This window comes from Mesocricetus auratus, unplaced genomic scaffold (genome assembly GCF_017639785.1).
Source record: "Mesocricetus auratus isolate SY011 unplaced genomic scaffold, BCM_Maur_2.0 Super-Scaffold_100019, whole genome shotgun sequence".
Taxonomy (NCBI): Eukaryota; Metazoa; Chordata; class Mammalia; order Rodentia; family Cricetidae; genus Mesocricetus; species Mesocricetus auratus.
Window position 1 is genome coordinate 31,411,679 of NW_024429200.1, and position 27,972 is coordinate 31,439,650.

The window sequence follows — 27,972 nt, forward strand, 5'->3', positions numbered from 1 at the left end:
CCACAATGACCTATGTCAAAAATTTACGTTAAACTACAAGGACGAGGAACACACACATACACACACACATACTTTTCTCAAACATCTTGTTAACATTTATACTCCAGTGTGGGTTAGATGCTAATTCTCAATGTAAAAATTCACACTTTATCTGAATGGAATCTTAAACTTTTATCTGAACCACTGAATTGGCCATTTGGCTTTAAATATGTACAAATTCTATCAAAAGATATCAAGTTCAGATTGAAGATGCAGACACAATGTCTGTTTTTATTCTAAATCTTCTATATACACATTTATAGTTGACAAAACCCTAGAAGGTTGTTTCAAATGAACTTTAACCTACTGCACAGCACTCATATTCACGCTCTTATGTTTATTTCAGCAGCATCTGCCTCTAAGAAGCACATCAAATCCCTCAAACATCAAATTGCTGATAGGACAGAATGATTTATTTTCCCATTGTAATAACGTCATGAGTGACTTGTTCTGAGGTATGTTTCTGAATTATGAAGGACAGCTATTAAAAACTTTCTCTTTAGATGTAACATTTCATGGCTGGACAGTCTCTGCTGGTACCAGATTTCCTGTTGTATCCAACTGCATACATTTACACGTGCATGCAGACACAGGGCACTCTGCATGGTCCCTGAAAAAAAGGGTGAAATAACAGTTAGGAATCTTTACACACTCAAATATGTTTATATAATTATCTTCAAAATGTCACGGGTTAAGCATATAAATTAGTAAAAATCTGCATTAAGAGTGTCAAATTAGGGCTGAAGAGATAGGTCAGAGGTTAAGAGCACTAGCTGCTCTCCCAGAGGTGCTGAGTTCAATTCTCAGCAACCACATGGTGGCTCATAGTCATCTATAATGAGATCTGGTGTCATCTTCTGGCATGCAGGCATACATTCAGGCAGAACACTGTATATGTATGTAATAAATAAATATTTTAAATAAATAAATAAAGTAAAGGAGCACCAAATTAGAAAAAAATCACCAAGATGAACTTTGAAGAGAATGTTACTGAAAATGAACAGTTTTAGTTTCTATACTAATATACCAAAACAGTTACTAAGGGGGCAGGGCTGTATTGAGCTTAGCGCAAATGGGACAAAGCTCATGAGAGTGTTATATTAATGAATGGCAAGGTCACTAGCACTTTTCAAAATCAGTTAGTTTATTTGAGAATCTCCATTGCAAGAGCGATTTATGCGGAGTTTACATGGAAAGAACTAATGTAGTAGATCTCGTGTGTGTGTGTGTGTGTGCATGTGCATGTATGTGTATAATTATATTCATGATTTAATTACATGAGAAATTATAAGATATAAAAACTGTAAATATCCTATCCCCCAATGGGGTTAAATAATACTAAAAATTTAATCCATAAAGGATTTATAGTATAAAAAAAACCTGAAGCAAGGTCACACTATGTATCCCTGACTAACCAGGAATTTGCTATGTTCAAACTGTCCCTGAACCCATCTCATAGGGATCCACCTGGTTCTGCCTCCCAAGTGATGGATCAAAGGCAAGCCCTACCACAAACCTGGCATAGGTATTGTTTTTATAGTTTAACATTATATAAGATAATAATAGAACCATTGATACTACCTTTGTTAAGTCAAATAAGTTTTGAAAACATTAATTCCTTAATTGAACATAATACAATGATACCAAGAGCCTGAACTATTATTGAGAAGGCTATCTGTTCTATGTCCTGTAACTGTAAGATGATCAAGGAGGAAAGTGCAGTTTACCTGAACCAACTAAGCATATGTCCAGCATGCCCACCATGACGACAATTGTGACACCAGGTAAACCAATTATTAAACTGAGCTAACTTTTTGTCCTTGCTCAAGTCCACTTTTTCATCCGATTTGGATCCACCTATGAGAAAAGAAATTGATCACCATTAGTCACATCACAGCAGTTTAAGTTTCTTAAAGGGTAACTATGCTAAAATATAAATCATTACCATATTGAAATAGCAATTTTAATGTTAAGATCTAGTAGTAACTAGTTTATACACGTACACATATATATGTGTTGTTGTTGTTTTAAGACAGTCTCACTATATAGCTCTAGCTGTCCTTCACTATGTAGACAAGGTTAGCCTGGAACTTAGAGCGATCTACCTGCCTCTGGCTCCTAAGTACTGGGATAAAAGGCTTGTGCCATTACACCTGGCTACTTTACCTATATTTTTAATGGTCAACAAAAAATGCAAAAGTGTAACTTACCCAAACCCACTAAGAAACTACCTGAATTAAAAAGCATTACACTAGTCAAAAATGTTTCCAAAAAGAAATCTAGGCACAGGTTTCAGGTGAGTTTTACCAAACACCAACATCCATACAAACTCTTCCAAAGAAGATAAAAAGAAAGCTTCTTGTATTTGGTACAGTTTGCTACCAAAATGACAAAAAACAAAACAAAACAAAAAACCCAGCATGAGAAAGAAAGATTACAAACCAACCTATCTACTGAACAGACATAAAAATAACAGGTGAAATACAGGTAAACAGAATCCTGCAATAACACAACCCAATCCTACTTCTTGGTAAATTTAACAGACACACTATGAACACACATTAAGGAGACACATGAAGTGTTCACAGCAGCACATTACTCATTCTAGTACAAGTATGGAAATTAAATGTTTAATAGCATAGAAGAAAATCCTACTATATTCTTGAATGACACACTTAGTGCTAGTGGAAAATAAACAAATTACAGCAGCATTCATTAGCATGAGACAAAAATAAAAAGCCAAGAGCAAAACAAATCAAAACAAAAAACCTAGAAGTACAAGTCTAAGGTTAAATAAAACAGAAAATCAAAGAAAAAATTTTATGTCTTCTGCACAAAACTCAAAGTACAAGCAAAAAAAAATGTGACAGGGTTATGTATGTAATCAACAGGCTGACTGAGGAACTCAGTATCACATGGTTGTCCTTGAAAACACAAATATACAAGCAACACTAAATGGAATCGGTGGGCTATATTTACATATTTTCTGTATCTGTATGTATGTATGCTGTGTATTTCATTATCACACAAAGTAAGAAAAAGCAGTCATGAGTTTGAGAGGGAACAAGGGGTGGGACTTGGAAGGGGCTGGGAGTAGGAGAAGACATAATTATATCTTAATTAAAAACACACCAGGGAAAAACAGACTGGTAAAGAAAGGGCTGCTTGTGGTGGCACATGCTTCAAAATCCAGTACTTAGGCAGAGGAAGGCCGATCTCTGAGTTCAAGGCTAGCCTGGTCTACATAGTGAGTTCCAGGATACCGAGGCTATATAACTGAGACCCTTTCTCAAAAATGAATAAAAGACTGGTGTAGACCATGACTTCAACAAGGTAAGGGAGGGGACTCTTGGAATTTCTATTTATCACAACACATGACATAAATCCTTTCATCCATATTCAGTTCAAGAAAGAATTAAAAGACATGTACTATTGTGTAAAATTTGTTTATACTTGTTCACTTTAGTATATTTTTTTGTTGTTGTTGACCCTTCCTGTAGTACTTAAATTTCAGGCATTTTTCTAGTCTTTTCTACATTTGCTATGAAACTTTTTATGTTTCAAAAACAATGCTGATTCTACTAATTCTGGGTATCCCAATGTTTTGTTTTAAAACAACAATTCAAAATATTTTAAAATCCCACACAATTAAAGATAAAAATATAAGAATAAATTAAGTAAAATAAAATGTTATCTCTAAACGATTATTAAGACATGTCGTACATAATAAAAAAATTACCAGTATCATTGCTACTCACTTTTTAATAGCTACAGGAATAATTTTACAGATAGAAATAGTTTCTTAAAATACCTAATTTTCTGCTTGTGGTATAAAAGTAAAAGAATGTATTAATAATAATTAAGAGGTAGTCGCACTGAAATTTTTCTAAAGGATTTACCAACAAATCAACAATGAAAAAAAGGAAAAGAAGAAAAAAAAGATTTTATAGAGACACTTATTTTTATACCCTTGTATAACAGTCTGTTTAGTGATTATGGACTTTGTTTTTTTAGTTTATTTGTAACTCTGTGTGTGTGAGAGAGAGAGAGACAGAGAGACAGAGAGAGAGAGAGAGAGAGAGAGAGAGAGAGAGAGAGAGAGAGAGAGAGAGAGAGAGAGAGAGAGAGAGAGAGAGAGAGGGTCTGCCTGTATGTATGTCTGTCTGTCTGTGTACCAGGTCTGTGTACAGTGTCTAAGGTGGTCAAGAGGTCAATGGAGACCTGGAGCTGGAGTTCCAGGTGGTTGTGAGGCATCATACAGGAAATGGGGAACAGCATCCAGTGCTCTTAACTGCTGAGCCCCTCTCCAGCTCCTTTATTTTTAACTCCTAACTTACAGAGGGGACGGTCTCGAACAGAGCACTTCTTGTATACATTTTTTTAAATGAAACTGACATATTAAGGTCTTCCTTGCTACAAAGAGGAGTATTTTTTAAGATAAAGTTTGTTCAAATTTTTAAATATTTATAGTGAATTAAGAAGATACACACAGCAAAATATTTAGAACTCAAGAGCCTCACCCATGCACTAACGTAAGGAGGAAATCAGTATAAAATCTATCTTTAGAAAACTAAGTCACCATCTAGAAGTTCTAGAAAGGCACAGACTTTTATGTGTGGTTTTATTTGTTAACCAACAAAAGTACTAATAAGTGTTTATAAAACATTTAAAATTTACGTTAATTACAATTTTAATAGAGTTTGAATACATAATTGAGTTTAATATTATGCTACACTTGTGTTCAGTAGCAGAATGTGTGCTCACCGTGTGTGTGTGTGTGTGTGTGTGTGTGTGTGTGTGTGTGTGTGTGTGTGTGTCAGAGAGAGATTCACTAAGTTCACGAACACTGACTACTAGGACCATGAGGTATGATGATATAATGTCTGGCTAAAGTGTGTTTCTAAACTGGGAGACAATGTTTGATTTCCATCAGTTCTGCTTAATTTTATAACTAGGAATCTTCTGAAAAAGAGAACAAACTCACTATTACCTAATGACTGTATCAGAGTCCTTGGGGTATGTTCAGGCTCCATATTTTTGTGCTCTGCTTCCTAAGAATGCACTTCCTAGATCCAACAACCCTGAGGCAGCATTAATTCCCCACACTTTCACCCTTATCAATCCACACACAGAAAGTTTCCTGACTATAACACAGTAAAGCTGACCAAGTACCAGAGCAACAGCTCAAACCTTCCTTCTTTCTGAGTCTTTCAAGATCTTACAATGTTTCTTTCAAAATTCCTAACAACTTCCTTGTAAAATACTCTTCTTTTTACCTTCAGGGGATAAATCATTTCAAAATTCAAAATGTTTGGAGATTTTGTAAAAGTGATACAGAATAAACACACTTTCAATAGCACATCAAGAAAGTCAGCCGGGCGGTGGTGGCACAAATCTTTAATCCCAGCACTGGGGAGGGAGAGACAGGAAGATCTCTGTGAGTTCGAGGCCAGGTTGGTCTACAGAGCGAGTTCCAGGACAGCCTCCAAAACAATACAGAGAAATAAAAAAAGAAAGAAAATCAGATATATTTGTAACTAAGTACAGTAACATTCTTGCAGCAAGGCATGTGGATGTTCACAAGTATATAAAAATCTTACTAGTCTTGTTAATTTTGACCAGGTTTTATTTTCAAATGAGATATTGTAAATTTGTTTTTAAAAAATCCTCTAAAGCCAGGTGTAGTGAATCCCTTTAATCCCAGGACTCTGGAGGCAGAGGCAGGCAGATCTCTGTGAATTTGAAGTTAGCCTTGTCTACAAATTGAGTTCAAACTCAGTCAGAGCTGTTACACAGAAAATCCCTGTCTTGAAAGAACAAACAATCCCTCTGGAATTCTAGATCTTTCTGAAGATTTTGGAATGACAGACACAGGACTTGTGGCCCACTCCTTACTCCTCAAAAGATACGGCTCTTCTTTCTTATTTTCTATTATTTCTCCATGTTCCATGGTTACTGTTCATCATAGCCTCTAAAAGGCTCCTGGGCTCACTCAGCAGTGCATCAGCCTTATCATAATATGCAAATACTTGCATAGACTTGTGTTATATGCAGAACCAAATATGGGAGGAATTTCTTAAACAAATATTATGATGTAATAAATCATAGTACTCAACATTTATGATACTAGTCTCCACAATAGCTTAAACTGAATCATGATTTATTTTTCAATTCTAAAACATTATCTTTGCATACATATTTCAAAGCTAGCAAGGACCAAAAATTAACATGTAATAAAAATGAAAAGCACTATAAGTGTCAACAAAAGGGAAATTCACTCTAAGTTCCTGAGACTTATAGCCCAGAGGTTATATTAAATATAACTATTTTTATGTATCTCAGTTCTCACAAATTTGTTTCATTTTTTCATTGTACTAGATGTTCCAAATTTTATATTTTTGGTATAAGTGGGGCTACATAAAAATTGATAGCATGTAGTATGTAAAATAAAAATCCTTAATTCAAATTTAAACCAAACCCTGGGGGTGTGGTGTGCACACCTGTAACTCCAGTACATCAAAGGTCAAGGCAGAGGGTCACCAGTTCTAGGCCAGCCAAGGCAACATAGTGAGACACTGTCATAAATACCAAGATGTATATCGAAAAATATTACAAATGGAGGAAAAAGACACAATGGCCACTTTTTCACTAACCAATATACCAAATAGCCAAACAAATGTTTTTTAACTTGTTTTTTAAAGACCGGATTTCTCTATGTAGGTGGCCTGAATGTCCTGCTACTTTCTTGCTAGACCACACATGAATTCACAAAGATCTGCCTGCCTGCTTCTGTTTCCTCAATGCTGTGATTAAAGGTGTCCTTCACCATACCCAGCCCAAGCCAAAATGTTTTTGATGAAGGCTTTTGACATTAGTATCATTTCCAAGTTACATAACTAGAATGTTCCAAGCTACCAAGTATATTATATTGCATTATTTGCTGTTCTAAAAAAAATCCCATATTTACTGTAGAGTAAAAAAAATTTAATATTTTAAGCATTAAAAAACATTTGTTGACCCCAGAGTGGTGGCATATAAGGTTAATCCCAGCACTGGGAGGGGGGAGGGGCACAAGCAGGCACAGCTCTTTGATTTCAAGACCAGCCTGGTCTACATAATCCCTTCTCAACAAACCAACAACAAAACCTCACATCTATTCACTGGATAACTGTCAAAACAGCAGAGGGAAGACCAAAACGGAGAACAAAAGCGCTGAAGTAAGAAGGAATATGATACTACTCTGGGACTATCAAAAAGCCCTATGGATACAAGGCATTTGTTAACAGCTGTGAGCACACTGAATTTGAAGAAGCAAATCTGAAATATTGGTAGGAGCCATGAGAATGGTCTAACTAAAAACCACTCAAATTTAAGCTGTAGTCATCAATTTTAAGTTGGCCAGCGTCTCTGAGGTTATCTATATTACTGTAAATATAGATTTTACTTTTAATGTAGACTTTATAAATTAAAGGGGTAATAAAAAACTTTCAAGTCAGTCAATAAAGTGATAGAGACATTAATAAGTATTTTACTTGCAACAATAATTCAATTATGTAGGAAAAATCAGTTCAGAAAAATATTTTGTACAACTATGTCATACCAGGACAGCTAGAAACAGGTGTTCCCATATTAATGAGGCAAAGTGCACATCGAGGAAGGGGTTTTCGGCAGCCAGGGCAACTTGTGACTTTGGATTTTGTTGGTGAGCCACTCACACCATACTGACTAAAGCCTCTGCCCTGATGAGGCACTGAGGAACAGCTGTAGGAGATTGACTTGCCACAAAAATTACAACTCACAAATACCTACAAAGCAAATGGAAAGAGCAATTTAGTACAAACCATAATGGAATTATAAAGCCTGAAACTAACAAAATATGTTTCAAAAATTCATTTTACATTGCAAAATGATCCATATGATTAGCTCTCAGTTCATGACTCCATGCAGCAGTTACATGATTTGGTATTTTCTGTTACCTTTACTTAATTACATTCTTCCTAATACCCTCATACTTGTGAAATATTAGGAACTTTAGACCCTAACATTTTATAACTAGTAGGGACATTAGAATGCATGCAAGGCCATTACAAAATACACCAATGTGGTTTAATATTAAATGTGTCCAATAGAACTCTTGGTTCCCAGCTGAGAATAGGCCTTGATATAGAGCCTAGCAGGAGAAAGTGGGTCATTTAGTGCGGTCTTTCAGGTTTCTTAGGCTGGCCTTCCTAACTGGGGACACAAAGTGTCAGCTGCCTCACGGTCCTGCTCCCACGCCTTCCCCACCACGAAGGGTGGCATTCCCCTGAACTGCTGTCCTTTAAGCTGCTTCTTGTTAATTAGTTGCTTACAGCAACAAGAGGAGAAACTAAGGCACCAACGTGCAACCAACCACTAAACAAAGTTCATGGACTCATCTTATAAAGGCAACACTCTGAGCTGGGCTTCCTGACAGGCCTATGACCCAACTACTCAGCGAGTCGAGGCAGAGGATCAAAAGTTCAAGGCCAGTCTGAGTAATTTACTCAGATTCTGGTCTTTAAAAAAAGAAGGGAGGGAGGAGGAAGGGGGGAAGGGGGGAAGGAGGGGAGGGCTTCAGATGTAAGCTCAGTATGAGACCAAAGACTTAACACATACAAGGCCCCAGGTTCCATTTCAATGACAAAAATAAAATAAATAAAACATTCCCCACCTTTTCTAGGATGAAAAGGAATTAAGGCTCTGGTGATAGTACATTAAAAGTTTAAACAAAGCTGGTGAGATGGTAAAAATAGCCATTAGAAGGTGCTCACTAGGCTTTATGAAAACCCGTCAGCTTTTCCAGATCAGTAACATATGACAATACTATCTGACTGAAACTCCAGCCATCACAACAATTTTCACTTCCTTCCAGAATAAAATAGCACCATCCAGTGCTCATGGTGAAGATAACCGAATATTTAACATCTGAAGTAATAGTATGATATATATGATAATTGATCTCACATTAAAAGTGCCATGTATAGACATATATGTTTATACTTTTTTTAAAAACTCCAATCCTGCTCTGCTGCATATAAATAATATATAAAAACAATACACATGTGGGATTACTAACATTGGGGATTCTGAAAGAGTTTGGCAGATACCGAATTTCAAACAGCCCTAGCAATTGGGCTTTCCTAAGATCATCTGGACCTACTGTCCTTTGTTTTATCTCAAAGTAAAGTTTAGCTGCACAAGATGACTGTTAGGAAACAGAAGAAGAAGATAAATGGGAAAAAGCTAAGAACAAGGTGTGTTTTGGGGTAGGCAAAGGCAAAGGAGAAACTCGATATAAATAAAAGATGAGATGATAATAATTCATCTGATGCTCACATAGAACTGGATTCTCTCTAGAACATTCTACTTACCTGAGCTAAAGGCTTGGAACTGGGATCCAACTTACTCCTATGAATATCAAATTCAGCTCGTTTGTGCCAAAACCTCCAGGCATCTAATAAATTTCTGTAATTCTCAATCCAATATTGAACCCTTTCATCTTTAAGAACATCTAAAGGTGAACCCTAAGAAGAAAACATGAATTATTTCAAATACTCTGAATGTCCTGGTTTAAATTAGAGGATTTTGGGTAGCACCCGAGTGTGAGTGACACAGAAGAAATGGCCTTTTCCTGAAACTGGCTCCTAATGAGGAAAGCTTGGCTCATCTGCCTTAAACAGGACTTCACTAGGGATGTAAGCCTGCACCTACTTGGCCAGGAAGTGGAACTCCCTTTTGAGTTCAAGGAGCAAGTGGCAAATAGTCTACCTTACTGGCTAATGCAGTCAACGCTGGTAAGAAAATCCCTTGTCCTAACTATTAAAACTTAAGGTTGAAAAACTGCTTATAATGTATCCAAATGACACATCAAATTACTTGAACAACATTTAAACTACCACTGAGCCTGGCCGTTCATGTTTAATAGTGAAATACGGCTTTCACATAAATTAAGTATGAAATGCACATAAGCAAAAATGAGAAGTAAAAACTGGTTTTCTAAATTTACTTTAAAGCTTTTCTCATTTAGAACATTAATTTCTGATATTCCGTAAGAATATATCTAAAACAGACAGAAGTACCAGAGTTAGCAGAAGAAAGCTTTAATGTGAAATATGCTCAAAGAAAAACACTTGAATACTAATGGAAAAATCCCTTTAACTAGTGAGTAAATCAGGAATGTAAACTATTATAAAGTTTATTTTTTAAAATACTTGTGGATATAGGAGGAAAAAAATCCCTGGCAAGTTTAATGGCCAAGGGCAGTGACAGAGAGAAGAACAAATAAACAAACCAACATTAATTGTCCAATTGAAGCTGGGTATGGAAGCACACTATAACTTTGAACTCAGCACACGGAGGTAGATGTAGGTAGATCTCAGACTGGCCTATATCTCAAACCAAAGAGAGAAAAGAAAAAAAGAAATTGACCAGTTGGAGAGGAAGAGGCAAATAATAGAAACAGGAAAGAAGAAAATGAACAGAAACCCCAGGCTCTGAACACTAGGGCTTGTTCACTACATACGTAATAAGGAGAAGAAGAGATAAAGAATCAGAAATAAAATACCCAAACATCCCAAACTTGATGAAAAAATGTTAGCTGATAGATCCCATAAGCTCAGGAATCAATACACAGGGTACAAAGAACTATAGGTGGGTGCATCAGTGTCATTTATTTTTCTGAAAAATCGAAAAGAAAGAGAGCTTCCTGAAAGAAATCCATGGAATCATGAAACATCACATGCAGGGAAACAAGGAAAACAGACAATTTCTCAGAGTCAAAGAGGCCAGATGAGTATGAAAGCACTTATTAATATGCTAAAGAAGAACCAAGAAGAACTAGATGTTCCTAGTAACTATAAGCTGGGGCCATCGCCTGTATTACAAGAAATGCTACTGAATAAACAAGGCGATGAAGCAAGATTAAACGTAGACCCACAGGACCTGAGAAACAGACACTAGGAACAGTAATAAATGAACAAAGAAAAAGTCTCTAATTCCTTTCTTATAGTTTATACAACAGACATATCATCTAAAGCAAAAACAACACTGTAAGTTGGAGCTTACAATGTATATAGAATAAAACATGTGATGGCTAGACAAAGGAAAAAATGTGCAAATGAAATTATATTGTCATAATACTTGTAAAATGCAAAGTTTAAGAAAAACCCAGTCCTCAATGAGAGGTAGTAAAGAGAGGACATTATGACATGTCAGGTGTGAAATGCAGTATAAGGGGAAAATATGACTCTGATGAGTTCAGGATGCATAGTGTAAGACCCAAAGAACCAGCTTTAACAAAAAGACAATGAGACGGCTACAGCTAAAAGACAATAAGGCAGGAAAAACAAAGGAACAAAAGAAAAAAAGACAAACAAAATGAAAACAGCATGATGGTAGAGTTAATCTTGGCCACATAAATATAAACAGAAGAAGCACCTCAACTAAATAGCAGCAATTATCAGACTAGACTTTTTTTTTTTTTTTTTTTTTGGTTTTTACGAGACAGGGTTTCTCTGTATTGTTTTGGAGGCTATCGGTCCAGCCTGGCCTCGAACTCAGAGATCCGCCTGCCTCTGCCTCCCAAGTGCTGGGATTAAAGGCGTGCGCCACCACCGCCCGGGCAGACTAGACTTTTTAAAGGTCACGTTATGTACTGAATGCACTTTAATATTTTATAAATTGTGCTATTACCAACCCATCTGTACGCTATAGTCATACATCAGTTGTTCATTTAAAAGACAAAATCTCATTCCAGTGAGAATAGTTATATGGCAGAATACCTTTTCTCACATGGGTGGTGGCTTGATATTTATAGAAGCGGCATTGCATTTTGAGCAAGCCTTAGGTGCATTCACAGGAAACGTGGAAGGGAAGGGTAAGCACATTTTGATCTGTGTACCAAGGTAAGGCAGGCTTTCACATAAAAGAAAGAAGGCACCAAAGAGAAAGGCGCTCATGCCATGCACCAAAGACTAAGACCACTGAAGGGCCACTGGACATAGGAGATACCTTTGCCACAAAAGGAAAATAGAAAGCAACTTTTTCCTGGAATCTATTTAACTACTCAACTATTCAAACAATGAAAAAAAATGTTGATGAACTAGTTATTCAAATTACCTTCTTGGTAATAAGAAGGACAGTGGGGGTTAAGGGAACCGAAGTATAACTTCCCTTCTGCTGTTCAAATGAAACCACAGTTCAGATCAGGGAAGGGAGTCCTGTATGGGAGGAGGACTGGACTCTGATCTGAGGTTTGGGTTCCATCTGAGCTGCACATGAACTCAGATGCAGTCAACCTGAGGTTTGGGTTCCATCTGAGCTGCACATGAACTCAGATGCAGTCAAGACAGGTATTTCTCAGACTGAAAATAAACCTAGATGAGCTGAGGAGATTAGGGCCCCCAGAGACAACACAAGTCCTCAACAGATCACTGAGGTCCAACTACAAACTAAAACTCCTAAGCAAGGGAGAGAGCATGTGTGCGTTGGCAGAGAATACACAGCATGCAAAGTATGGCTTGCCATTTTGGTTTTTAAGGCCAGTGTCAGACTAACCTGTAGCATGCAGTAGCTTGCCGTCTGGACATCTCCAGTTCTATCCACATAGCTCTCCATCAAGTCCACTCCATCTTTAGTGAGGCCTGTAAGCAAGATTCCTTCCAAATTTCCAGCCTCTTTCATTTCGTTGGTCAGCTTTTCAATGTATTTATTTAACTGAAAAATTCAAAGTGATTTTTCTAATGCAATCTGTTTCACTACACATTTTATAACACTGAATTACTATATTTAGAACAATTTTATTCTTAATGGAAAACATTTTAAGACAGAAACTCTTGCCAAAATCTAGGTATGTAAGTATCAAATCTGAAATATTGGTAGAAGCTATGAGAATGGTCTAACTAAAAACCACTCAAATTTAAGCTGTAGTCATCAATTTTAAGTTGGCCAGCATCTGTGAGGTTACCTCAATTACCATAAATAAAGATTTTACTGTTAATGTGCAGACTTTATAAATTAAAGCGGTAATAAAAAACTTTCAAACCAGTCAGTAAAATGATAGTGACATTAATATGTATCTTATTTGCAATAATAATTCAATTATGTAGGGAAAATGAACATGTCTACATCTACTTCATGTTTTTTTTTTTTTTTTTTTTGGTTTTTCGAGACAGGGTTTCTCTGTAGCTTTGGAGCCTGTCCTGGAACTCACTTTGTAGACCAGGCTGGCCTCGAACTCACAGAGATCCGCCTGCCTCTGCCTCCCGAGTGCTGGGATTAAAGGCGTGCGCCACCAACGCCCGGCTACTTCATGTTTTAATACAGTATCCACAATGACTTTATTTTATTTTTGTGTGTCTACACCCAGGTATTTTCACAGGTTCCTTTAACTGTGCTATCTCCCTAGTTCCCACAATCATTTTCAAAACTGACATGTCTCATGTTTACAGATGGGTAACTCTAAGTGTCTTCTCTTCAGTAAATTCTGTTTATTGTGGTAGTATGAACTAGAATTACATGTTGAAAATCATCAATAATAACCATTTCCTTTACATGTTCTATTTTCCTCCTATTCTAAACTCCAGCCAACATTCCTCCTCACTGCCCAACACCCTGTCACTGCAATAGCACTGCTACTCATCTGTGCATTTCCTCCTCACTGCCCAACACCCTGTCACTGCAATAGCACTGTTAGTCATCTGTGCGCATTTCCTCCTCACTGCCCAACACCCTGTCACTGCAATAGCACTGCTACTCATCTGTGCATTTCCTCCTCACTGCAACACCCTGTCACTGCAATAGCGCTGCTAGTCATCTGTGCGCATTTCCTCCTCACTGCCCCACACCCTGTCACTGCAATAGCACTGTTAGTCATCTGTGCATTTCCTCCTCACTGCAACACCCTGTCACTGCAATAGCACTGTTAGTCATCTGTGCGCATTTCCTCCTCACTGCAACACCCTGTCACTGCAATAGCACTGTTAGTCATCTGTGCATTTCCTCCTCACTGCAACACCCTGTCACTGCAATAGCGCTGCTAGTCATCTGTGCGCATTTCCTCCTCACTGCCCCACACCCTGTCACTGCAATAGCACTGTTAGTCATCTGTGCGCATTTCCTCCTCACTGCCCCACACCCTGTCACTGCAATAGCACTGTTAGTCATCTGTGCATTTCCTCCTCACTGCAACACCCTGTCACTGCAATAGCGCTGCTAGTCATCTGTGTGCATTTCCTCCTCACTGCCCAACACCCTGTCACTGCAATAGCACTGTTAGTCATCTGTGCGCATTTCCTCCTCACTGCCCCACACCCTGTCACTGCAATAGCACTGTTAGTCATCTGTGCATTTCCTCCTCACTGCAACACCCTGTCACTGCAATAGCACTGCTAGTCATCTGTGCGCATTTCATCCTCACTGCCCTCAGAGGCGGCAGGGAGCGCTTAGGTACTGAAATAAAATATTTTTGTATAACATTACTAAAGCCTAAGTTTAAAATTTGTATCTGCTAAGTTTTCTTCTAAAAACAAAATTAAACTAAACATCAAGTTAACATTCTAAAACAAATTTAGTTATTACATGCATATTTATAATGTCAATGTAATAGGTTATCTTCTTAGATTTTATGCAAAAATTTCCAGGCACATAATTATATGTAAAGATTAGTTTCTTAAAATAACTCATAGTAAACATTATTCACCTCCAATATACAACTGAATCAGTTCTCACCTGAGTATCACCAAGGAATTTACAAGCAAATGCCACTCTGTCACGTACTGCAACTTTATTTTCATACTGGAAAAAAACAAAAAACAAACAATTGTTAATGCCATAATTTTTTAGTTTCTATAGACTAAATATGCACCTAATGTGTGTTTATTTTTATATGTATTACAAAATACGTATGCATTATATACATTTTCTTATGTACATATGTCAGATGTTGGAAGACTCACCAATTGCCAAAAAAAAAGCCTTTTTTGATGTTACTATTAGGAAATAAGTACAAAGGTCATTGTCAGTGACAGTACAGATTTACCTTTCAAACACAGATCTGCCTAATTCAGTTATATATATTTTAAAAAATCAGTTCATTCTTCTATAACACCAGTATAAACTATAAACCACAATGTAGAGGACATCAAATTTAAATGTTTCTACTTGAGTTTCATTAAATATATGTTTTGTGTAGCATTGAAACAAACAACAAATTCTTGTGTATGTTTATAGCTGTACAATTCTGCAGTTCTTCAGTAAAGGATGAAATAGTCTTGGTTCTGTAGCTAAAAACTATATTAAGAAAACTACAAGGCCTGCAGGGATACGTGCAGGCAGAATACTGCATACATAATAAACAAATCTAGGAAGAAAGAAAGAGAGAGGGGAAGGAAGGGGGAAGGAAGGAAGGATGGATGAAAGGAAGAAAACTACTAAAAGCAAATCTGTCCTAACTCAAAGGAGGATCTGGGGAAAGAAAACTACTTACCAAAACTCCATCATAAGCTCCTGCTTCACTCGTCAGGAATGCAAACATGACACACAGATAGGGGTTGTTGAGCTGCAATCGTAGTGTGCTGCACATCTCTCTCCAAAGGGAGTTCTTCTCATCCGTATAACCTGATAAAGCCATTGCTACCACATTGAGATTCAGATCTCCTGGAGGTTAAAAATATACACTAATCAAAGCCATCAGAAGCTTAATAACCTTTTCCCACAGTTCTGAAACCCTCAATACAGTGATCAGAGGGTGAATTTTTATCCCAACAGGCCTACCTGAATAAGAAAATAAGACTTGTTAATTTGGTAGAGTATATTGGAAAAAATTCCATTCTTAAAAAACAATATACACACTTATAATCCCATGCCCAATAAGTATTTCTTTTCTGCAGCACTGGACACTGGACCCAGAATCCCTTTGGCTTGCTTTACCACTGGGCTACTTCCACAGCAGCAAGTACAACATTTAACTTCCTAGTTCTTTGTCCAGCAATTTCCTATGTGGCATATTATTATTTGGTATCTAAATGGAGAAAAGTGAGACCATCTTACCAAAATCACTGCCACCTTTGTCAGTAAAGCCATCTATGCTATCTCAGAGTATTAATAATAGACGCTAGTATATCCCAACATTATAATTTTCAAAGTTTTATTTTCCTATTTCTAATTATATAAAACATATACTGATATACAAAGTGTCAACTGAAGAAAAATTGTTTCAGTATTTTTATACACTTAGAAAACTTGCTAGGTCAACATGAGCTGTCAGAATTATCACAAAACTGCACTTAGGCATGTTTGCAACAACACATTCTTTACCAATGATTTGTATAAGCAGTTACTCTGTGATGTACAGGGCTGCTAGGAAGCTGCCAACCTGCTCTTCAGTTCTGCACAGCCTTCTTAAGTTTCATTCCAAATGTCAAAGCTACCATCTCCCTTTGCCTTTTCTCTTAAGCATTTTCTACCTTTCTTGATTCTAACCATTCTTCCTTTTCCAATTAAAACGATACCCCATCCTTACTTTCTGTTCTTACCAGCTTCATTATTCACATTTACAAAAATGTCTTCTAAGACACTTGATGTTTCATTCCTCTCCTACTCTATTAAGTTTTAAGTCTTTTAAAATAAAAACATATGGCTGGGCAGTGGCGGTGCATGCCTTTAATTCCAGCACTCAGGAGGCAGAGACAGGCGGATCTCTGCGTTCAATGACAGCCTGGTCTACAGATCAAGTTTTAGGATGGCCAGGGCTTCACAGAGAAGCCCTGTCTCAATTTAAAAAAAAAAGGGGGGGTTGACCAATTTGTTTCTTTAAGGATCCTCTGGCTAACTAAAATTTTATCATCTTTGTTTTTTTTTTCCTTCCTTCCTTTCTTCCATCCTTCTCCCCTCCTTCCCTTCCTTTCAATGCTACACAGAACATATATTTTAATGAAACTCAAGTAGAAACATTTTTCAGATCATAATATGCTTTTCACAAGAATCCATACTGGTCTAACTGAAAATATTTAGTGTCCTACCAAAAGAGAGAGTATACATTAAAATATAACCAAATGTTTGTAATGAAAGTGCTTACAAACAAAAGCAATTCCAACATACATTCTTTAATGTATATGATCCTTCTTTAAAAGAAAAATGGAAATATATACTGGAAAACTTACATTATTATTAAAATGTCATTTACGAACATTTTGTTTTTATTGACCTATCCGGAGACATACATAAATGGGACCGGCTAATATTTACTGCTTTCAACAAAAATGTGTATAAGATGCTGGCTAGATAACTGGAAACTATCCACATCCTTTCTTTAGTGGTTCCTATGAACTCTAATTCTCAGAACATAGCCTAATACCTTTTTCTGAAGATGCCCCTTCATTCAGGATTTGGATTGCTCGCCGAATATCCAAGTTGAACAAAGCCACAGCAGCAGCTCTTTCCCATTCTCCTTCTTGCACGAGAGAGTTCAAAAACGGCCCCACATCTACATCCGTTCCTTTCTTTATCCACCCACAAAGCTGTAACGCTAAAATCCTCTCTTCATTTAAGTTCTGAATATCAGTTTGTTTGTCCAAGCCACTCCAATTATGTCTGCTGCTTTCCACCATCCCTAAAAACAGAAAACGTTTGTATAGTGTTGTTCATTGTTATTTTAAAATATATTAGGCAACACCAGCTTTACAAAAAAAAACATTCAGCATTTAGAATATTCAACTTCTCCGTCATAATCTTACAATAGCATAAATAATACTGAAATTTTAAATCAAACATTTTATACCAGAGTTGAATTACTAAGAAGCTATTGCTATAAGAATGAATGTTCAGGCCCGCTAAGCTGAGTCTAATCTAAATAGATAGCTCTGTTACCTAACTCACCACTTGTTTCCTGTTTATGTCCTACACACAGCATTTACCATAAATTCTCACAGCTGTCCTCTCACTAGAACACAAGCTCCAATAAAATAGGTGGTTGAATTATTTTATTTGCAAGGAATGCCCGCTGCCTTGGAGGCCCAACACAGTTGAGCTCTCTTCATTTTCTCCTGTGCATATGTAGCCACATATTCCTTAACGAGAGGGATAAACTACCTGTTACATGGTGCATACCTACACATATGCATTAAAAAATGAGATTACAGTCATCAAAGGACTTCAAGATAAATGATACAGAGAAAACAAATTGGGAATGATCTGACTATGTCTCACTCTGCTATTAAATTAGAAATCTATATCTTTTTTAAAGAAAAAAACCATTTTTATAGCATTCCATTGAAATCATGGTAGTTGGTAATAAAGGTAAAGGAATTTCATTTAAGCAAATAAAGACAAAACATACAACTGATTTCCAAAAGTTGTCTTCTGTCCGCAAGTGTGCAACAACATGTGCATGCCCACACTCACACACATACATGGCTTTTTCCAATCAGCATTTAAACATGCTTGACCTTATGTTGAAACTAAAAACAAAGCAACAACCTCCATTCCAGGTTAGCTCTTGCCACTAGCTACCATTGTATCCTCCCTTATACAGCCTATGTTTTTCATTATTTATATTGATTTCCCTCCATAGTGTTCAGTTGTTTCAGCCAACTGGGTCTAAAGCACGAAGTGACTTCTCCAGCTTGTCTACATGAATACATGGCTCCCACGTTTTTCCTATCCCACCACCATTCTCTGCGTTAAGGAATTTCTTTCAGTTCTTACTCTGAACAATTTCATCTATCCCATAAAACATCAGTTATTTCTAACATACTGTTTGCTCTCTGGTTATAGTCCTCCTACACTCTGGACTCTTAACCCATTGCCCAATTCTTTAAATTTTATTGGTATAGTACTTCATTCTTTGTGGAAGTAGTTTTTAAACTCACAAGTCATGATGTATTCAGATTTATAAAAGATGATCATATATTATGCCTGCCTTTTTACTTCTATTAATAAGTAAGGCAGTTTCTCATTAGACTGACTCATTTTAGTTCTTATGATAAAGGGTACTCTTTTTGGTGGGGTTCTAATGGGAAAATACCCAAATGAAACACATCTGAAGCTGTCCGCTCATCTTTCAGCACTGTGTATCAAAGTAATTTCAAAGCCCTCAAAAAGAAAATCCACTAGAACAAATGCAGCAGCTTAACTGAAATGTTAAACTACTCTAAAAAAAAAAAAAAAAAACAAAAACCACAAAAAAAAAACATGTTATTGTGCATTCTGTGGTACTTGTAGCATAGTGAAGCAAGTCCTATGGATTTATTATTTCTGCTATGGTTTTGATTAAATAGTGTGAATTATTTTACTAGCATCTTAACTCGATGAAGTATAAATAGCCAAAAAAAAATGTGGAGGTTGAACCCTAGGTTAAAAGACAATATAACATTATCACAATTGCAATAAAAAGTAAAAACAACTGCTTAAAGCAACGAGGCTGAAAGTGCTTTTTTTAGGGGGGGTGTCTTTTATTTGTAAATAGTTTATCAATTTAAATCTTACATTAATTTATCCATTAACTGATTCCTTCACTTACTCATCAAGGATTTCCAAGTATTTTCTTCAAGTTAGGCCATACTTCATGTCATATAGCCCTTGTGAAAGTATTTGGGAAGCAAAATCAAAGGAATCTTCTTCACATAGAGATCTTTTATTTAGTCTTTAAAACACACGATGCTGTGATAAAATCCAAACTAACAATCAGCATCTTATAAAAGAACTTATATACTACCTCTCTTAAAGTGGGTCTTCAAATAAATAGCACAGAATAATAAATGAATAGATTTAAGAAATATCTATGTCAAAGTTGCTTCCATAAAATATCTGGATATAAACACAATCAATATATTTAACAATTCACTAGAATATCTAATCAGAAAGTCAAGAGGGATAAAGGAATTTATGTACACAGCACTAAAACGATCTTAATTTTAATCAACTAGGGATCAAGTAAGAATCCAAAAGTTGTAAATGTATTTAAAAATATAAAATGGATTTTTCTTACCTAAAGATGATTTTACTATTGATTTAATTCCTGCATAAACCAATGATCCTTTGTTGCCTGGAGATTTTTGATCCATATCTTCTGTATACTGCTTCATAAGTATTTAAATGCATAGGAAATACTGGTCATTATGCATAATATTTCAGTTAAAATTATTTTAATTAGGAGCAAAGTCCTAACTCTATACAAATAGGACAATTTCACATTACTGACCACCTTTTCTGCCCCCGGTCTACAAACTAAATTTTCAATAGTTTTAAACAATTTTACCTCAGAATTTTAGTTTATATAATTTGTGTTTGCATATAAAACATTTAGTATCTTTACCCAATTTGCCTCAAAATGTTAACAAGACAAAGGATATAGTGTAGAGTGTACCAGAGTGACTTCAGCTGTGGGTCTTCATTTCCAGCTAAAATGTGGTTTCTCCATACCTGTTCTGTATCAAGTCCGTACCTTGATAAAGCCCGGAGGCGCATTTTTGTTGCTATATCTTTTTCTAGGGAATTATCACTTTCTTCTTCTGCGCATTCATACAAATGACGACCACAGGCCCACATTAAAGATGTAATTGGGCTCCAGGCAAGAGATATCCTTTCAAAAACAGTGAAGTCAGACATTGTTCGGTTGGGTGTCACAACTATCATTCGATTTTGGCTTGTTGGATGCCATGCAAAGGAAGCAATGTAATTGTCACAAGGTTGCACACTTCTTTCAATTATTGTAGGTTCAGTTTCATCCCCAATGGGAGTGGGTGTATGCTGCATGTCATACAGCCTAATAATATTACTATCCCTTGTTAAAGTGGCAAGTAGACCTGTCCTAGTTGGACACCATGCTACTTTTGTCAAGGGCTTTGGTTGCTCAGTCAAAGTCAAAACTGGTTTCTCAAATTTTCTAAGATCCCATATTGCAACTTGACCTTCATAGAAGGAAGCAACACGATCATGGAAGTATGGGTCTACTGTCACTCCTTGAACAGCTTTTGTATTTACAAACATCTTCTGGCTTGTGTTCCGAAGATCAAATATGGCTAGGTTACGATGCATGCCAGCAAGGAGAAGTTTCTGGTCTCTTGGAAGCCAACAAAGAGACAGACAAGCATCATTTTGCCCCAACTCGTACAATGGTTTTGTTACTAACAATGTTGTTTCAGTTTCACCTGCTGAAAGTCTCACTTTCTCCATGGGAACAATATCAGGAGTATATTTGCTGCAGATATCCCATATTAAAACTGAAAAGTCAGCTCTGTGCTTGTCTAGACCGGCAGCAAGCCAGTTACTATCCAGTGGATTCCATGCAAGGGTATTGCACTGTCGAGCATGTTTTGGGACAAATTCTTTTCCTATCAAATCTTTAAACTTAGAATTATGATCTTGACCAAGACTTGTAAGTACAACTCGACCATTTGCTTGTCCAACTGCTAGGAGACATTCAGGATCATAATTGAGATACCACGCAACACATTTCATATAGGGTGTATCTGAATTTATTGATAGTAATGTAGCTGCAGAGTCTTCAGACAAACGTAATGATCCAGCTTTGAGTTCTGAATTCACAGCCGATTCCACATGATAAAGGCTCAGTTCTGAGTCACATACAACAAATCTATCAACCTGGTGGGGTGCCCACAAGATATCTGGCTTTGTACCGCTCATGTTTATGGATGGGCTCAGAACGTCCAGTCAGGTCCATTCACTGAAAGTGTTTAAAAAAAGAGGTTTAAGATATCAACAAATCAAAATCCTTCAGTTGAATTCTCTACACAAGTACCCTCTTCTTCTCTGTATTTTTATTTTTCTCTCCACCTAGAAATTTAAGATAATATTCATTTGACTAAAAATGGAGAAAGAGGAATAACCACTTCCTCCAATAAAATGATCTGGTAGGAATCTGAGAACCCTATCCCAGCTTTATTTCCCATGATGAATTATCTTAATTATATAGTTATTGGTGCCTTCAATTTAACCTCAGGTTATAATAACTTCACTATGATGAGTAAATTACGAAGTGCCATACCCATGAAGGGGAAAACTTAAAATTAGTATGAATTGAACTCTTAAGCACTAGTTAGAGCAGCACTCAGTGGAACACTCCTCAATGTAAGTGTTCTGTGTCTGTGCAAACATAAGAATTCCCAGCCACAGAGAGCTACTGAGTGCTAGTTAACTCATTTACTTGTAACTAATTTAACTGTATATATATATAATATAATGAAGAACACAAAATTTGAAGTATAACATCATGCTAAGACATTGTTTTTCAACTTTCAACAATAAGAAACAAGTTTCTATGGCGGAATAAAACTGAAATGTGCAAAGGAGGATATTAAGATTGACTCTAACTTTGTTATAATTAGTAATAGGATGATTTTCTCATCTATTCAATAAAGAAGCTACTTAGATTAGTACTTCCCAAATCTTATACATTCAAGAACCACTCATAATGCTGATTATTTCTCTTTAAACTGACTCTTTTTTAAAATCTGAACGTCAACTTTAATTTCATCAGTAGTTTCAGCAACCATGGGTATAATGTATTAATTATATTTTAATATATGTTAAATAAATATATTATTTTAAAAAGTGCTTGATTGTGCTTTACCTAATGATCAGCAGCACACATGTAATACTTACCTTGGAAAAATGAGTTAAGTGACCATTAGAAGCTCTTAGTTTTTAATTTTATAAGGCTAGATAAGTTTTGACTAAAACTGGAACAGTTTTTTAAAAATCTTGTTTTAATAAAAAAGACAGGATACAAATATTAAGTATTTCCAAGTGGTTAGCAAGAATTACTAGGTCATATACAAAATAAACAAAATATTTACAAATTTTACTGCAATTATATTTGTACAACCAGGTTTCAGTTTTCAGAAAGTGAACATATGGTCCACCTACATCTACTCAAAGTATCAGGTATGGACTAAAATACATCCCCAATAAAGATATGCTCTGATAAGTTTTCAATTCACGCATAATTTCTTTCATATCCTGATCTTGAAAACATTTTATATATGAATTCCCAATATAGAATTTCATAAACTTAATATGTACTTAACTTTTAAAAAGTTAAATACTTTAAAAAATATTAAAAAAACAAAGTGTACAAACTGAACTGGGGGTTATCTAAAAAGAAAAATAAAAAGGACAAGAATTTGAGAAGAGTTAGAAATAAGGAATGCATTTGGGAGGAATAGGGGTGAATATGGTGAAAATACACTGAGCGTATGAAATCTCATAAATATTTAACTTTTAAAAAGATTTAAGAATGTGTATATGTGTATGTCTGAGTGTTTATGCACCTGAGTGCAGTGTTTTTAGAAGCCAGGAAAAGGTGTTGGATCTCCTAGAGATGGGCGTTTCAGGCTACTGCGAGCCACCTGATGTGGGTTCTGGAAACTGAGCTCAGGTCCTCTGCAGGAGCAGACTGCTCTTAACTACTGCACCATCTCTCCCGCTCTCATCTAATTTGGATGATTAGAAAAAAACATGTAGGGATTCTCATACTGGATTTACTTTCTTCTTTTAACACTTCTGGACCTCAGGATCAGCCATCTCAATTGTATCCTTAATATCACTTTTACTTTTTTTCTTTTCCATTTTGTTGTTTGCTTTTCCTTATTCCTAGATTATCCCAATTATTTACCTCTTTCCCTCCTCAACAAGGGATAGTATTTGAAGATATTTTCAAGGCATGATAAACTGTATGAGAACCCAAGGTACATATAATTTCTAATCTGTGATAATAGCTTGACAATTCTAATTATCTTTCCACTATGATCCTTTAAAAGTTAGAATAACCTTTATGTTGTGCATATGTGTGAGCATGCATGGTTTATGTGTTTATGTGTACAGGTATGTGTACACATATGTAGGTTATAGGTCATGCCCTATCACTCTCTACCTGATTTTTAATATAATATTTTCAGCAATTCTTTGAGAATTTCATACTCACAATGTAATTTGACCATATTCACTCCCTACTCTTCCCAAATGCAATCCTTCCTTCTCACGCGTCCCAAATTCTTGTCCTTTTAGTTTTTTCAAGATAACCTACCCAGTTCAATTTGTACACTTTGTTTTCTGAAGCAAGGTCTCTTATTGTGTTCGGAACTCAATGACTTGCCAACACGAGTTGGCCAGTGAACTCAGGAGATCCTATCGTACTCTCCACAGCCTCTCGTGTGCTGAAATTACAGTTCCATGTCACCATGCCCAGTTTCTCACAGATTCCGAGGATCCAAACTCAGGTCTTCACATACTAAGTCATCTCTCCATACCAGAATAATCATCGTATACCACAAGCAAGCAGCTTACACAATTAATTTATCAACGGGCAACTACCTTCAGCCTCTACCTGTTGCTCTAACCTTCTGGCATACTCTACTTGCTGTGTTTTAGCTACATTGTTTTTCTTTTCAGTTCCTGAATCCACCCCTCTGCCCAATCACCTTGTAAACAGCCTCAACTTTTAATCAACCATTTTCTGTCTAGAAATACACTCTCACTGAATAGTATTCTTTCTCTTTAATCCATGTGAGTCTCTTCTACTAGATTATGTTTTCCAAGACAAAGGATGAAATATCTTGTTTCCCACTGTACTTGTAGTACACAGCATAGGTAGCCACTTAGTAGATGGTTAATATTTGTCTAATAAATGCATGTGTTCAGGGGTCCCTGAACACTTCTCACAACTGTTACTTCAAAGTTTTACCTGTTTCCTCCTACTTCCGCCCTTTCCTACCCCAGAAGGAATCCACACTTCTTTTTAGTTGTGGAACCTGGCTGTTAGCCAAGAATGAGGCTCTCACTGTTATAATTGGTTCTAGTGACAGAAGATCCCAAAGTACTGCATCCTAAAAGGAGATTAATTTAATACATTGTATTCTATTTATTCTGTAATTGTTTGGCACCTTGTATGTTCCAGGCACTGTTTTAAACTTTGAGAATACAGTGTTAAACAGGGGCACATAAAATCCTGTTCTAACAAAGTTGCATTCTAATAACAGACACATCCAATAGAAAAGAGTTTGAAAACTGAAAAATGAGGAAGGGAAGCAAGCCATATAATAGGAATCAGCTAAGACAGCAAAAAGAAAAACTAGATGCCACCTACAGCAGTGATTCTCAGCCTGTTGGGACCCCTATTTCAAAAAAATATTTACAATATGATTCATAACAGCAGAAAAATCATAACAAAAATAAATTTGTGGTTTGGGGATCACCACAACTTGAGGAACTGTGTTAAGGGGTTACAGCATCAGGAAGGTTGAGAACCACTACCCTAGTATAAGTGATAATAGCCACAACTATATTCTCACAAATAGAGGCAGCTTCTTAATAAACATATCTTGAGATTCTTGCTAAGTCCCTGAAAAAAAAAGAAAAAGAACTCAATACTTACATAAACACACTTTAACCTAGAATTCCATACTGTAATCTTATTGTTGATACAAAATATGTTTGGTAAAAACAAAGAAAAAACAAAACTTAGATTACACATAGAAAAATACAATTCAAAAATGCACTTGTTACTGTAAGCTAGGTATAGTGGTGCACACCTGTAATCTTGGCATTTGGGAGGTTGAGGTAAGAGGATCAAGAGTTCAGAGTCAACCTCAGACACAGGAAATCTTCCTCAAAAACAATAATGTTGCTGTGAGTTAGTTTTAACGGCTAATTTAAGATAATTCAGAATCACCGGATCGGAGAATCTCAATGAGGGATTGTGTAGACAGCCTGTGGGCCTGTCTAAAGGGGACTGATTATCTCGATTATATTAATTGAAGAAGGAAGACCAACACAATGTGGGTGGTACCATTCCAGTCAGTGGGGGAATCCTGGATTGTCTGAGCAGAGAAAGCTGGCTGAGCAGTGAGCAGCACACATTAATGTACTGATTTCAGCTCCTGACTACAAAAGTAATGTGACTAGCTGCTTCAAGTCCCTGTCACCCTGACTTCCCCAAAATGACGGACTGTAACCTGGAAAGGTAGCTAAAAGGAACTCTTCTCCCTGAAGGTTCTTCTGTCAACATAGTTTATCACAGCAGCAGAAATGAAATGAAGACGCTGTAATTTTAATGCTTTGACTTACATGATTCTCGGGGAAGAACCAATCAGCATTCTGACGCTATGCTTGTAAAACACTGCCACTGTCCACAAAATCATGACAGTAACGCATACGAAACCACAGAACTTTTGAGTTAGAAAGGAACTAATAAATCTTCCTCGTTTTGCGAGCGAATGAAGTCAAGAACAGATGGTGTGGTTCATATGCCAGGTCTGTCGGCTTCCATCTTAGACAAGCGCTGTAGAAAGGATCAGCTACCCAATTTACAGGACCCAGTGTAAAATGAAAATGTCAAGAATTCCCAATAGAACTTTAAACGACTAGCCATTCTAAATGGTAGGCTGGTGCTACTGCACAGGTTGTACAGCATAAAGAAGTCCTGGAAAAGGCAATGAGTCTATAGCCATCCTGAAGAAATCTGACACACAATACGGATGGGTTCTTGCTCATTAACATACATAATGTGAATCTGGAGGAGAGAAAAATCAAATAAATAAATACTCAGAAATTCTTTGCCACTTATTAGCTCAGACCCTTACCAGTCCCTTAAGACTTGGATAAAATCTACCTAATTTCCACCTTACCAAGTTCTAACATCCAAGACCTCTGCTTCACACAGTATATTATCCCTACTATTCTTTCAAACACTCCTAGAAGTCAAAGTGTTCAGATGCTGGGACATTGCAAAATCCATGGAGAAGGCAGGAGTTCCCAATAATTCAGGTCCTCACCTACAGGTTCAGGAAGTGTTCATTTCCCTTCAATGGTTTCTCAGCAAATGAAAAACCATGGAGAGTCTCTGTTCACCACTATCCAAAAGAAATACAACGAGCAATGGTCTGAAATTCTCTAGCAGGCACATTTCAAAAGTAACGAGTGAAATTTAGAGTACCTTTTGAACTTCACCTATCAAAAAATGTTTAAAAATATACAACCAACGCAAACAAACAATTAAAAAAAACCCACTAAATGTTTTACATTTTGGTATTAAATCTTGGGAATCTAGTCTGTACACTAATTACGCATCTCAACCTCACGTGGCTACTGGACACAAGTGTAATACATTACAACAACGCAAATCTTAAGAGCATACGATTTGGAGGGGGTCTCTCTACTTTCTTAACGAGCTTCATCGCTGTACGACAGGCAGTTTCGGGAAATCTGCGGTACTGCTATCTCCCAAGACTGCACACATCTATACCCTCGTTAAAATGTGGTTATTCCAAAAGGCCGGACCAATTCAGCAGAGAGGCTTCACGCCTCTCAAGGAATGTGCAGTATTCGCGGAGGTAGGTACAGAACAGAGCTCACGGGGTGACAGGCCCTTGCACGAGAACTGCACGGGGTACAACTGGAACTCCCAATGTTGTTATTCCGGGTAAAGCAGGAATCGGATCGCGACTCCCACGTTCCAGACACCCGGCCGAGGCGCTCGGCAGAGGGGGAGACGCGGTTCCGCACAGCCGCCGCGGCCGCACGCAGGGCGGCGGTTGCCACGCGGCCGCGGGACGCCCGAAGGCTCCACGCGAGGCCCGCCAGCCGCCCGGCGCCGGGACCAAGCCGCAGCGCGGACGCCACCCGCCGGCGAGCCTCCGAGGAAGCGGCCGCAGCTGCCACCCCCCGCCGGGGGCCCACGCCCGAGACCCGCGCCGGGCCGCACTCACTGACCTGAGGAGGTGGCGAGCCGCCACACTGCCGTTTCCGGCCCGACGCCGCCCCTCCCGCCGCGGGAGCCGCGCGCGGACAAGATGGCCGCCGAAGCGCGGGCGGTGACCCGGGCCACCCGCGGGGCCCGCGACCGAAGCACCACGGCGGCCTCGGAAGCCAGCCGAGCTCCACGCCTCGAGCCCCGCC

The 27,972-nt window shown here is 37.4% G+C and overlaps 1 protein-coding gene across 3 annotated transcripts; it reads right to left on the reverse strand.

Annotated features, from left to right (window-relative positions):
* Window positions 1-237: 237 nt before the first annotated feature.
* Window positions 238-27,914, reverse strand: Mios (meiosis regulator for oocyte development). Of its 3 annotated transcripts, XM_040728561.1 has the most exons (12): window positions 27,787-27,877; window positions 26,143-26,587; window positions 20,409-21,742; window positions 20,045-20,143; window positions 17,414-17,668; window positions 15,545-15,714; window positions 14,788-14,853; window positions 12,616-12,774; window positions 9,432-9,584; window positions 7,640-7,844; window positions 1,767-1,896; window positions 238-649 (listed from the first exon to the last, which is right to left on the reverse strand). In XM_040728561.1, exons 3-12 carry the CDS (start codon window positions 21,700-21,702, stop codon window positions 553-555), a joined length of 2,628 nt encoding a protein of 875 aa, XP_040584495.1. In that variant the 5' UTR covers window positions 21,703-21,742; window positions 26,143-26,587; window positions 27,787-27,877; the 3' UTR covers window positions 238-552. The 3 variants fall into 3 exon arrangements, with proteins under 3 accessions (XP_040584495.1, XP_040584494.1, XP_040584496.1); XM_040728560.1 differs by lacking the exon at window positions 26,143-26,587 and having other exon boundaries at window positions 27,787-27,914; XM_040728562.1 differs by lacking the exons at window positions 9,432-9,584; window positions 26,143-26,587 and having other exon boundaries at window positions 27,787-27,914.
* Between the last annotated feature and the right edge of the window lie 58 nt (window positions 27,915-27,972).

What these genes read in the sequence shown, in the direction of transcription:
- Mios (XM_040728560.1), bottom strand. Translation starts at nt 21,702, where the DNA reads ATGAGCGGTACAAAGCCAGATATCTTGTGGGCACCCCACCAGGTTGAT. An exon ending in AGGGGCATCTTCAGAAAAAG is followed by an intron (nt 15,715 to 17,413) that starts GTATTAGGCTAT and finishes TTTAACCTCCAG; the next exon opens with GAGATCTGAATCTCAATGTG. An exon ending in GTTCCAAGCCTTTAGCTCAG is followed by an intron (nt 7,845 to 9,431) that starts GTAAGTAGAATG and finishes TTTGCTTTGTAG; the next exon opens with GTATTTGTGAGTTGTAATTT.